We start from the raw sequence: 14,028 nt of genomic DNA, 5'->3' as shown, positions 1-14,028 counted from the left end.
TTTTGAACAGTTGCTGCTTTTGTCTCAACATCAGATTGTTCCTCAGGAACTATCTGAAACCCAGAAGAAATATTTGCAATAGCCTTCCTTAATGCTTCATTTTCCAAACTTTCCATTTTATCCAAATGACTCTGTAGGTTTTCCAGATAAGCAATATTTATTTTGTTTCTGAAGTCTCACGGTACAAACAACTAGTGATGATCAGTTGCCAGCTCCACACCCCTTTTCACTTTAACATCCCGTACTGAATGGAAAAGATTTACAGAAACAATACAGAAATCTATCATAGATTTTTGCCCTAAAGTATCATTTCTGAACCAGGTGTCAGTCAGTCATATTGAAAAATTCATAGAGTGAAAAGTAATAATTTAGAAATATCTAGAATAAATACTTTTCCTTTAGTTGTGTGTCAGGATTGTTGTTATTCTCAGTTAACAAAAGATAAACTATGGTTTAGGTAATAATTCTAAAATTAAATAGAATGAATTTTGGCACTGAGAAGTTATGATACAACTGGTAATGTATATATTCAACATATGAGATATTCTTCATGTTATGTCAATAATTGACTTAACATGAAGAATATCTCATATGTTGAGCAGATGCATAAACAGTTTGTAATCTCTAGAGTATTATCACTCTGGAGATTATGAACTGGTTATATTATGTTTTAAACTGAGTTTTATGCATATTTTCATAAATTATTGTATATTAATCATATATTGAAGTGCTGTTTATATAAATATATAAAGAAAAATTCATTTATATTGTCTGACTTAATTTGTTTTAAAAAAATACAGATTATTTATATTATTACTTTTTTCTTTACATAAACATGTTCATCTACATTACATTCTACAATATATTTCTGTTGCCTTCTCATTCTCTTATTTGTATCTAAGTTAAGGTGATGTCTTCTTGTTTATGCATTAAATAAACTAGATCCAAGGGCAGAGTTTGTCCTGTTTTGGGCCAAACTGTGTTTCCTATACTTCTCTACATATTTCTACCTTCAACAATGTGAATCCAAGTCTACTGGCCACTACCAACACTATATATAACTTAACAATATGAATAAAAATATAATGTTATTAATTCATATGCCTTTGTGTCCTTACTATACAATTTATTATGTAAATGTCTACTGGGACTGTATGTCTACTGTAAATGTCTATCGTTCACCTGTTTCCTAGGTGAAACAGGTAAGCGATAAAGATTGTTTTTTCTGAATAAGTTTCCTCAATTCACAGAACCTGGACACTAGTATAATAAGTCCTACTAGTACAATATGTCCCAGTAGACATTTACATAATAAAATATAATGTGTTTTATATTATAAGATATTTATGACAGACTGATTAATTTTCATCATTTATATTTTTTCAGATGAATGAAACACTAGAAAGTGTAGATGCCTTTATAAGTGAATTGATGACAGGACTTCATAAAAGAGATCTTCTTGGATGTATAAATGTTATTATTGTGGCTGATCATGGTGATTATAAGTTAGAATTGTAAAGTACTATTTTTAGTATCTTAGGAAACCAACACTAACTGCGACCGGTAAAACTTCCGTTAACCTAATGTACTTTACGCGGATTCGAGATTAGTTTGCCAGGCCTGGGCTTTTACGCGTGCACCGAAAATATTAGTAAGAATAATGACAAATATCAAGTCAAAGTTTCAAATATATTTAATTAGTAAATAGAATTTACTATGTACAATTGTCTATAATCCAAAACAAAATTTATTAACGAAAATCAACAAGTCAACCCGACAATAAAACTCAGCTACTTAGCTTAACTTAATATTAATTCCCCTTTGAAAATTTGACAAATCAAATACTTAGGAACTATGAACAAAATCTCTTACGAACTAAACATCTATCCGTCACCTCACTATACTAGGAACCTATTTCCTCAATCCTTTTTGCTATCGTCAAATCGAATTCCTCTTTAACACCTTGGATCGCCTAATTCTCAATCTGGACTTCGACCAGGAATCACCTCGCTCTGGAATTCACCTCGCTTTGGAAATCACCTCGTCTTTCTTCGGTTAGCGTACTGGTTTTACGCTGTGAGGTGACGTCACAATTCAGCTGGGTTACTCCCCTTATTTACATACTTAGTTTTCTAACATTAAGTTTCTTTCTGGCAGCTTTAATTTTCCGACAAAAGCTTATAAACTGTTTACAAAGTATTTAGCACAATTTTCTGGGATGTTATTATGGTTTAGTAAGTATTTCTTTACTAGTGAGTGTGGAGATTCCCCCCTCCATTTTTTTTTCCTCTGCGGACTGTTTATTTCTGCTGGGCAGCGCAAGTGCGCGAGATTTTTCCTACGGCGCTTGTTTTTTCGTGAGTTGGTTTATCTTCTTTTTTCGTTACTAATAAGAGAGTGGTGGGGAACCTTCGTCCTAAATAAACATAAGCCCCAAACAAAATATAATAAAACGAAAAATAATAATAAAATAAAAATAACGCTCGGACTCAGTTCCTTACAGAATTATTAAATAGATTTAAATAAAATACTTCATACTCTTCTGTTTTGTTATCCACATATGATGTGACAAGGTTGTGAATAGTGTGCATGCTAAATGCCAATTTCAGTTCTTATGGGAGCAAAGTTCATTCCAGTATGGACTTTTGGAAAAAGGTTTCCTTTTGAGGATATAACAAAAACAGAAACATGGTAATTATTGGGACCATATTTAACTAAAAAATGAATAAAAAATGGAGAAAAAGTACTGAAATGGATAACAAAATAGACATTAATAAGCTGTTTTGTCATGCATCTAATTGCATTCTTGTTCTATAGGTAAAATTAATAAAATGGATGACAAAATAGATGCTAATAATGAATGACGCTTTTACCCTATGACTTTAATTTAGATAGAGTTAGATAGCCAAATAAATAGGAAATTTAATAAAACTGTTTTTTTTTAAATCTTAATATAAAAACTTTGAAACTGTTATTAGTTTTTTTAAAGTAAAATGATTTATTTATTTTGATTTGATTAGGTATGGAAGATACGAGTTGCAGTAGAATTTTGACATATGATAAATATTTGGGAAACTTGGAAACTGAATTTCTACTGTATGGAGTAACTGCTCGAATTCGCCCAAAAAATTCCTCAGAATGTAATTTATATTATAAATTGTTAAAGCAAAAAATTTTAAAATTAATTTCAAAATATTGTAATTTATAATTCTTTTTTTCTTTGATTCAATTTATATATTTAAAAATCTGAAATTTATATAATGAATAATCAAATCAAATTGTCTTCCCTATATTTAGATATTTTTAATAAACAAAAATAAATTTCTTACATTTACAATTTACCATTTTTAGATTCAATTAAAGAAACAGTTAAGATGATGAAATGTAAAAATGAGCATTTTCGAGTTTACGACAAGAGACAGTTACCAAAGCGTTTCCATTATTCTGATAACTATCGCATAGATCCAATTGTCATAGACTTAGATCCACAATGGCTCATCTTCAAGTATATACTTTTTTTTTTTTAAAGTTTACATTAATTTAGCATTATTAATATATGTTTTTATTATAAATAATTCAATAGTTATAATTAAATCATCCTATGCAGGAATTCGCATAATGAAAGTGGAAAAGATTTGTGTGACGGAGGTGCTCATGGATACGATAACATCGAACCCAGTATGCGAGTGAGAACCTTATTGAAAGTCTAGCTGTTAATGATTATTGAAGATTTAGAATTATTTGCTGGTAATTTATTTGTCTTGCACGTATGCATTTCATATTAAATCCGTAAGATGATTTATGTTAAATTCTTTATTCATTTGTTTGAAAAGAAATTCCAGTGCAGAGTTCATAATATGAAAAATTATTAAAAACATTTTTATATATAATATTTTAAATATAAAAAAATATTTAAAATATTATATATAAAAATGTTTTTAATAATTTTTCATATTATGAACTCTGCTGTATACAAAAATTCATGCATATAATAGAAGAAATTTATGTAGTGCAAAAATTAAAATATTTGTTATGATTGATTAACTGAGACCTGAAAAGCAAAAACAGGTATCTTCAGCAAAACTTAATCTGAATGTTGGATAAATTAGCCAGATATAATCACGCATTAAAATCCTATACTATAACAGATCTGGTTTGGAATCCATTCTGGAACCCTCATCTATGCTGGACCAATCTCACTGTGGATCTGGCATGAAGTGAACAAAAATGAATTCATCCATTTAAATGTAGCCACGTTGAATGCCACATTATAACAGCAATAATAAATCATTTATTTTCAGAATAACGGTCAACAAATTAGATTAGTGGTACAAAATTTTTATAATTCATAACTAAGTAATTGAGCTGAGTAAATAGAAATTTAATTTATTAGATATAGACAGAATCCATTTTGTGTCTTGCCTGAACTGACATTGATAACCAACTGGTAATATTATGTGGGGGTGAGTAAACAAGACTATAACTGTAAAAATTAACAAACTTGTTCATTTCCAGCAAAATATTTTAATTTATGAGCATTTTTGACCTAATTGATGGATAATTCAATCTAATTTGATGATATTTTAATTCTATGGCATTGTAGCACCGATATTGCCAAATTTATAAAAAAGATCAATGGCAACTGATATGGATTTACACTGAAATTAGAACATGAAGGGTACACCCAGGCTTATTTTTTGGATTTAAACATTACCTTAAGAAAGAGGTACATTTGCATGATTATATGTAGGAAGTTTGAGTATTTTCCAATTTTTATTCCTGCAAAATTGGATGATCCATGCACATTTAAACTTGCAGTTTTCTGTGCTGTAATTAAGAGAGCTTACTCCCATTGCACAAATATCTTAGACACACTAATGGAGTTAGCCATGGATACCCCACAAAAACTCATACAGTAGTTAAATCGTACATGCATGGTAGATAACAGCAATTGCAAGCTAGGGGGATGATAAGTAAATCATTGATTTTTAAAGAAATTGCAAGGAACATTCAGGCAAGAATAATCTACCACAGAAATTGGTCTGTATTTAAATTGCTTAACAACGACAACGAAAGACGGGATGTGACATGCTCAGCAAGAGTATATAGAATCCTGATCAGCGATGAGAGGTTTGATAGGAGATTGAAATATATAGGGGCCATTGGTGGGTCCTTGCATAGTAGGTTAAAAGAACATAGGCAGATCATTGATAGGAATAAGCCCATTTTGCCTTTGGCCATTTATGTAACTGAGCCAGGAGTAAAGGTTATGTTTGAAGAGACTAGACTGATACAAACTGCAGGTGCTAGAGTGCAGTTAAGATCTACTATAGATCTTTAAGTCTACCAAAAAAGGAGGATGTTAACTATAAGGAAGCTAATGTGATTTCTGCCATGTGGAACTTTTTATAAAGAGCAATAAATCTCCCTATGGATACATCCATCATTCCTGTTCATGAGAGGAAGGGAATGACAAGGTTTATTATTTTAGTTCTTATTTTTGTTGTTTCTCTGTATATTTTGTACTATGTGATTGAAATATTTTCATTTAGGACTGTTCTATTAGAAGAGTGGATAATTTTGATGTTTAAATGATGGAGAATTTGATTTTCAATGGTCTTTATTTGAATGTGTTCTGCTTGAACATTCCACTACCAAATGTAAAATTTTTAAGCCAAGGTCTGATAAAGACTTATCAAGTAGGTCAAAAAGTTCATAAATTAAAATATTATTTTTGAAGCGAACAAAGTTCTTTAATTTTGAATATTGTGGTTTCAGTATGATTTTATTTGTAAGACAACTGGTGAAAATTCTGTGTTATTGATTCTGACATTAAAAAGACATGTTAAAACAATGACTGTATAACTTGATTTATTTATTATTGTTAATTTTGTCAATGAAAAAATAAATAAAGTAATTCCAGCAATATAAACTACTGTATTATGAAGAAATAATGATTATGATTAACATTTAATATTTAAAGCTGATAATCATTTTGTGTCATCAACTGCATGTTGAGGTTGATAGTGTGAAAAAAGGAGCTTTCATAAGTGTATTTTAACTTATATGTTTTAGGACTACTAATTAATATTAAACAACTGATGACAATATCCACATTATAATAACTATAGTTGCTTAGGTGGGATTACATAACAATTCAGTATTTTAAAGCTTATAAATTGCACTCTCTTAATTAAAAATTGTTTATAATCATTATTTTAAATGCTGATAAACAATTATTAAATATATTTTTCTGTTTAAGTTTTTAAATTTAAAACTAATTAATTGCTACTGTATTATTGAGTATTAATATTAATAGTTTATTTGTTTAATAAAATTCTATTGTATTAATATTAAATATTCTTTATCAAGTTAATTTAATATTGTTATAATAGGACATTACAGATGTAAGGTCCTTGTTATGTATGTTATACTCTTATGTTGATGCAATGCTCCCATTATGATGTTTGTCAGAACTACCAGACATAGATTGTTGCATCCACAAAAGCTTGGTAAAATTCTTTTGAAACTGTTATTGTCTCCTCTCTCCTCTGATTCTTTTTTTAGTTTTCATAAATAAGTGCATAGAGATTGAGAGGCCCAGCACGGTTGAAGATGGCTCCTGCCACATATTAATTTGCCTGTAAGAGACTTTATAACTCCTAATATGTTAGTTATATCAGGATTGTAGAGTTGGTAGACCAAGCCCCTAAGTCTGACTCCAAATCATAGAATCTTAGAAGGTGCCTGTAAATAATAATTTAAAATATACTTTGACGATATTAATCCAGAATGGAATTCCATCACTACCAAGTGAATTGACAAGTTACTTTTTAAGCATATTTTTATGTGAATCATCAGGTATTTCTATCAAAACTAAAAGCACTTATCTTCATTGTCATCATTATTTTCAACACACAAAATGCTTTCCATCTGTGGATAAAGAATTCAAAAACACTATTTTGTATGAATCTTTTGACAAAGTTTAAAAGTTTAGAATAAGCTAACACAGAGTGTATTTGAATATAAATTTCCAGAAAGAAAATCAGCAGTAATTATAATGTACAAAGAAAGATCATAAAATAAGATCTTGCATTATGGAAGACTCCCATAATGCAAGACAGGAAGTTAATGCTTCTATTAGATATTTAACATAAAGTATATAATAAAAAAAGGAGTCAGAGTTGATCCATTTTTACTAACTCTGCTAACAATGAATTTGCTTCCAACTCTGACTTTGCAGCCCTGGTTATTACACATTAAACAAAAGCAATAAGTAAATTATTTCATTTACAAGTTACCAGTAATTCTGTTTTTAATCACAAAGAGACACTGAAGATAAACCAAAAATGAAATTCAAAATAACAATTACAAAACAAATACTTAACCTTAGGTGCATTTATTTTATTTCTATGTAGAAATAATAGTCATATATAAATTTATAAAATAGAAATCTTTATCATTAGAGAGAAATATGCCAGTCTTACAGCTGTGGCAGTCATCATCAAACACACAATCAGCACCCCTTTCACAGTACTAATTATTATAGGTATTTGAAAAATATTCTACATATCCCTATAAATTTTATGTACAGTGGGTGATCGGTTAACGAACGTAATCCGTTCCAAGACTTTGTTCGCTATCCGAATTGTTTGTTAACTGATTATCGATTTACCATGGGTTTGTATGGGAATTTGATTAATTTGTTCTGGGGACCCTAAAAATGAAAAAAATATATACTTTCTTACTACCTTTATTTATGTAATAATAAAAATACATATATACACAGTCTTGCATTTTTATTAGTCATGTTTTTTCTGTTTGAAGGGGTTAAACAATCTGTCTAATGTTGATTGCTTTTCTCTCTTCTTCAGGATTTTTCAGAAGTAATTATTAGTATTGTAATTGTAGAAATTCCCAAGCCTCAACCTGGTTTGGATGCCATTCTAAGACCATTGTTCTGACATCCTCCTACTTTTTCAAAAGATGTTTAATAGCAGATATCGGCAATTAATCCTCTTTTCTCGGGAAAAAAACCATATCTCGCCGAGTTTCTTGGTGTTCTTCTGTCGTCAGATCCGTTTCAGGTGCCATTATGAGCTCTTCAATGTTCTTTATTTCTCAGATGTGATTTTTGTTATTCCTTTAGCTACTTGAGTCTTCTTGATTATACTGTATCTTTCTTAAATAAGATTAAACTGCAGCCTACTGTAGACCTGTTCAAGCCATAATACCTAGCAACATTAGGCATCTTCTGCCCACTCTCTACCTTTGCTATTATACTCTCACCTTTCAAAAAGAAAAACCCATACAAAACTTAATGAGTGTTCGCCCGACAATCTCACGAATACTATAAAAATATTGTTTCTGTGAGAAAAATAAAAGGCTGGAATTACAAGGGAGAATTTCAAAGTTTGGAGGAATACTGTCCAATCAGTATATACCGGGTCGAACATCGATGTTGACATCGATGTTCGACCCGGTATATACTGATTGGACAGTATTCCTCCAAACTTTGAAATTCGGTCGAACATCGATGTTGACATCGATGTTCGACCGAAAAGTTTCAAATTGTTGCCCGAAGATGAGGGAAGACCAATCGGTATTCATTATTTTATGTCTCTTCTTCTGTGTTTGTTCTGTGAGGTGTTCGTTATCCAATCATGTGTTCATTGTCCAAACATAAAAATCTTTCGCGAAAGTGTTCGTTATCCGATTTGTTCATTAACCGATCTGTTCATTAACCAATCACCCACTGTATTGGATTTACAGAGTTTTGAACTGAAATTTTTATCTTCTATTAGTATTATTGATTTGTTTTTATAAGAATTAATTGGGCTTTTCAGCATCATTTTTGAGTTAAATCATTTGAGTCTTATGCAAAGTTCAATTAATATATTTTTTTTGACATTTCACTGTTCATTTACAGTACACTTCAATTACAGTTCACTTCAATTAATTAACTTCAAGTATTAATGGTTAACTAATAATTAAATCCAATTAATGTTTAAAATATTTAGTTATTAAATAAGTAATATTAATTGTTAATTATAAAATATGTCAAATTGAATAATTATCAGGAGTCAAAATTATAATATTTTATCTTTGTTAAACTTACAGATAAACTTTAATTTCTTTTTTTTAGAGTACTAAATGCCTTCTCTTCTTTGAAGGTTTTATTGACTTTACTTGTTTTAAGGACTTATATAAAAACTTATTTATGATGTCTTTTCGTGTCTTTCGACCATTTTAATGTATACTCTTATATAAGGTTGCCATAAGTTTGAATCCAGAAAAGGAAATTGTAAATCAGATAGGACTGTGGTAAAATTTGATGGATATCCAGCATTAGGTAGGCAGTAGCTACTCTGGAAAATAAGTGACTAATTCCAATTAAACTAATTTTATTAAATTATCAATTATCAAACAATTTTTTTTTTTATTTGTTGAACCAATTATACTTGTCTGACTTACATATTTCAACTAAGTTTTTGTTAGAAAATCTGCTGCTCCCATTGTGAATGTGGCTGATACCCATGATGGACACAATTAAAGATCCTCTTATTGACCACAGAATGGAAAGAGTAAAAATAAATAAAGTAAAAGGAAGACTATGGTCAGATGTAACCTTTGATCCATTGTTGATGATTGCACAAAATTACCAATAATTTTGAAGCCATCACGCAGCGATACATAGGTTCAAAAGAACACTATCCACATACCACAGATTACTAAAGACATACACACGAGGACAGGTAGGTATGCATGTATGACATTTGCAGACACCCACTTCCTACAGTTCTTATTTGATTGCTTTTGATGAGTATATACTTGGATAGAAATGGACAAATTGAGACATTCTGGGAAAATTTTCTGATGGGGATGAAGTGTTACAAATTGGACAAATCCTGAAAAATTGGGACATATGGCAACTCTATTCTTATATACATTATTTTAGTGTATTTTTTAATTTTGTCTTTTTTAGGTTCTTATATTTTATCACATATTTCTGCATTTGTACAAATTCATATCTCCAAATTCTTCAAACAAGTACAGCTGTATGCTTTCTTGGAGATGTAGATGAAAAAATTCTAGTTAAACTTGTGGCTGTACACCATGTGTTTGTATATAGTTTATATTTTATTATTATTTTTAATTTCACTTTCTCACGCTTTTATCCCCTTTCTTTTCTTTACCTATTGTTTTTTCTCTTTGGAATGTCTCTCCGAAATTCCTTTCCTTATATGGTCATCGTATATCCCCTAAAACAAAGAAAGGGTGCGCGACCCCCGAGGGGTCGAGTATGAAACTAGAGGGCAGGAGGGTCGTGAATGAGAGAACAAAAAGGATTTGGACTGAAGAAAGAGGAAGTGAGACAAGCTTCTGGTGCATTCTGGCAGCGTGCAGAAGAGAAAGAGTAGCGTTTCATAGACGGGCTAAAGAATTTGTTGGGACCAATCCATTTTTTTTGTGATCGATTCATGAGAATTAACTGTGAATTTTGGCATCTGAACGGTCGACAAACGAATGAACTGAAAGGAAGAAGAGAACCCCTCTACATATTTTGTGTAAGACCCTCGCCAAGGACGTTATAAAAGAGACTGATTCTTCGAAGACCTCAAAGACCAACGCTGGGTACCCCCTTTCCTAACTTCTTACATTTTCTTACCTGTCCTTTACTCTCCTCCTTTAGTTTAATATTAGTTTTAATTTTCATTTTTTTATTCGTGTTTGTAATAGTATAACATTAGCATAAGATTAGTTTTAATTATTTTCCCTTTGTCGCGAGCTATATATGAGTCGGGGAATTTTTGTACAATATTGTTCGCTCATACGATTAGTTCCATCTGTCGGGACAGAAAATATACTGGCATCCTAAAAGTACCTGTAGCTAATAACTTTTACCTAAATTAAAATTTAATTTTTTCATTTTTATTTTGGTTTCACGTGTATTTCTTTTAACAAAGAAAATAACTCATTTTTACAAACTCTAGACCTTTTGGGCTTTCCAGCCCATCCTTGAATTCAATACAGTTGTAGATTAATACTGTTAATAGAAAAGTATCAGGGTTTATTGGAATTTTTTCATCTTTATTTCCAAGAAAGCAGATTACCATACATATTTCTGTATTGTTTTCACAGATACTTATACTGATGTATATTTGTTTTAATGGGTTTGTTTGTTAAATAGGGAACATTTATCCTTCTCTTCATAAGACAATAATATTTTTTTGTACAAGTAAATAATTAAATTTAATATTATTTGTCTTGGTTTTGCCAGAATTATTTTTAAAAATTTGTCATGTTGCATAGAAGTACAAATGAACACATTATCATTAAAATATGCAGTATCAACAGGGTCACTCAATGTCACTGAAAATTCCATAATTTTGATGATAAATATTTCAGAATTGAATCTAATAATGATTAGAATGTATAAAAAATTATATTGATAAAAATACTAAAGAAAGTACAGAGTCAGAAATCTCATCACTTGATGTAAGAATGCGAAAAAACCTTTTGTATCCAATATTTAAATTTAGATTTTTCATTAATTTTACAGTGTATGGTACACGGAGATGGACCAGAAGGATCATTTTACTCTGCTGAGATTTCACTGGTAGTTGGTTGTGAGTTTGCACCTGATCAATGGACTGGCTGCATGGAGTTTTCTGGGCTTCTTTATAAGTATAATATCTAAATTGGATCCAGTTTTCCTTTGAAAGTCATTCTGGGAAGCACCTTCTTTCATAGATTGCTTGTGCATTGCATTACTTTAATAATTATCAGTCCAATCCACACTGTGATGCATTTTATTTTTTCTTTTGTTTGAATTTTATAGAGTTTTTTCTTTAAAGATATTTTGTAAGAATATGTAGGTATGTATATGGCACCACGACACGACACATTGTCGATCTGCCAAGGGAGATGCCTCTCAGTAGGACTGTCTATGAGAAACTGGCCCTTATTTAGGTTTTGCAAATGTAGAGAGAACTCGGAAAATGCCATGCGTCCAGTCCATTGGCAAGGCACAAACCCGTAACTAACTACAATGGATAAACCATAATAAGTGTTTAGTGAATGAAGCCCATCAGTAATCAAACTATTTGGCTACTGATGGGCATCATTTTTTTTATTTTGTAATAGTAAATTTATTTTAATAACTGTCTGCATGCAATGAGATGGCTAATCTACTTCTTAAGGTTATATACAGGCTCTGTTCTATTTGAAAGATTCTGTATTTTCTAAAGTAGTTGGAATTTCTTCTTGAGAACACTTCCAAGTCAGAACTGGACAGTGTAAATACAAAGCTACATACAAACCTCAAGGTCAGTCCGGCAATGAAAGTAATAAGAACTTCTCATTACTTTCATTGTGGACCGACCTTGACGTTCATATGTGATTTTAAATTTCTGCTTGTCTTTTATACATGTTTATGTTTATTCTCATGACGATAGATTAAGATAGTATAAGTAAAATATATCCATTTAAGGAATGCAATTTTATTGAATCAATTGGTTATCTAGTTAATTTAAATTGTATATGTTTTGCACCATAACAAAATCTGTCTGGTGCCTTTATATAATAGAATACTGTTTTCCAGAAAGATGTAAAGAAACTTACTTTAATGGAGTCAGAATGGGTGTGTAATGTATTCCTAAGTACTTTTTGGGCAATTAATTCCATTTTCGTGGCATTGTTAGCAATGAATTTCCTCAAAGATGAAGTAATCACTTAAAAGTATTCAGTAAGATGCTACATGTTCATTTCTGATTCCAATGAAGTAGATTTTGTTGTAATTTTATAAAAGAGTAAGAGAACATTATCAAAAAAACTCAAGAAAACATCTTGAGTTTTTTGATAATATTCTCTTTAAATAGCTTTTAGTTATACTGATTTATATTCAAATATAATTTAATTGAATGATTCTCCTTATCACAAAAATTGTTCATATATGTAATTCAATATACTGTATATGCTTTTTCTAGAGCAGGACTTCTTAAACTATGGGTTGCAACCCCATTTGGGGTCACAGCAAAATCTTGGGGTCGCTAGATTTTAATGCAAAGTATTGAAAATAATTTGTGAAAGTTTGAAAATGTTCTTCTGCCATTCAACACCACATATTTATGTGAAATTACTTTTTCAGCTTTAACACATATCAAATCCCAATATTGTTCATTGCTAAAAAATGTCAAAGAGATTTTATGTCCAGCAGTGTCAAACATTGCACCAAGATTTAGTTTGTTATGCAGTAAACAGCAAGCACATCTGTCTCATTAAAAAACAATTTTCCTTTAATTTTTATATACTTAACCATTTAATGGCTGCACTCGAATATATTCGAACGAACTAAGACGGCCAAAATGCCCGGGCTCGAATATATACCGGCGACGATATATTTTGCCCAATATTCTCTTTTATTTATGTTATTGCAAAAAATGCAGTTTTGACGAAAAATAGGGTATATAATTTTTGTAACTATAATAAATACAATTTTACTACTATTTTTGCAATTTTTCATTTTATATTTTTGTATGTTTTTAAACAAATTCTAAAACTATATTTTTTCATATGTATATATATCGTTACCTAATTAATAAATCATTACAAAATATTTATATATCTTTATATTTTTTTTTGGGATCGCGAAAAAAAATCACAATCATAAATGGGGTCGTGAATAAAAAAGTTTAAGAAGCCCTGTTCTAGAGCAAAAATAGAGTACTCGAGTGCATCCGATTTAATTCTTTTTGTTGCTAAAAACATTTTTATTAAATTGTATCATTAAGCTCTTCTATTATCATTATTATTATTATTATTTAATCAAAATATCAGTTTTGTTATATTCAGCATAATTTCATCATTCCCTGTCATCATAATAAGTTTGTACTATAGTCCCACGGTGGCCAAACTGCAGCTTGCGAGCGGTACGTGGCTCTTCTCGACTCTTATTGTTGCTCCCAAATAGTTATAAAATATTACGTATGCATAAGTAACATGTCTCAAATGTATAAAATGAAATTG

General features: G+C 30.3%; 1 protein-coding gene across 1 annotated transcript in view; it reads left to right on the top strand.

Moving 5' to 3' along the window:
- The window catches only part of LOC136987567 (venom phosphodiesterase-like), a 52,144-nt gene that overhangs the window by 26,911 nt on the left and 11,205 nt on the right, over positions 1-14,028 (top strand). The window contains exons 10-13 of the mRNA XM_067285317.1: positions 1,387-1,495; positions 3,021-3,140; positions 3,352-3,505; positions 3,608-3,686. Of these exons, the coding sequence (XP_067141418.1) occupies positions 1,387-1,495; positions 3,021-3,140; positions 3,352-3,505; positions 3,608-3,686 (462 nt within the window). The remainder of the gene's footprint in view (positions 1-1,386; positions 1,496-3,020; positions 3,141-3,351; positions 3,506-3,607; positions 3,687-14,028) is intronic.

Source organism: Centruroides vittatus, unplaced genomic scaffold (assembly GCF_030686945.1).
Source record: "Centruroides vittatus isolate TY-2023 unplaced genomic scaffold, ASM3068694v2 scaffold_2520, whole genome shotgun sequence".
In the NCBI taxonomy this organism is placed as follows: Eukaryota; Metazoa; Arthropoda; class Arachnida; order Scorpiones; family Buthidae; genus Centruroides; species Centruroides vittatus.
The sequence above is the reverse complement of the archived record's forward strand: the minus strand, read 5'-3'. Positions and strand labels throughout refer to the sequence as shown.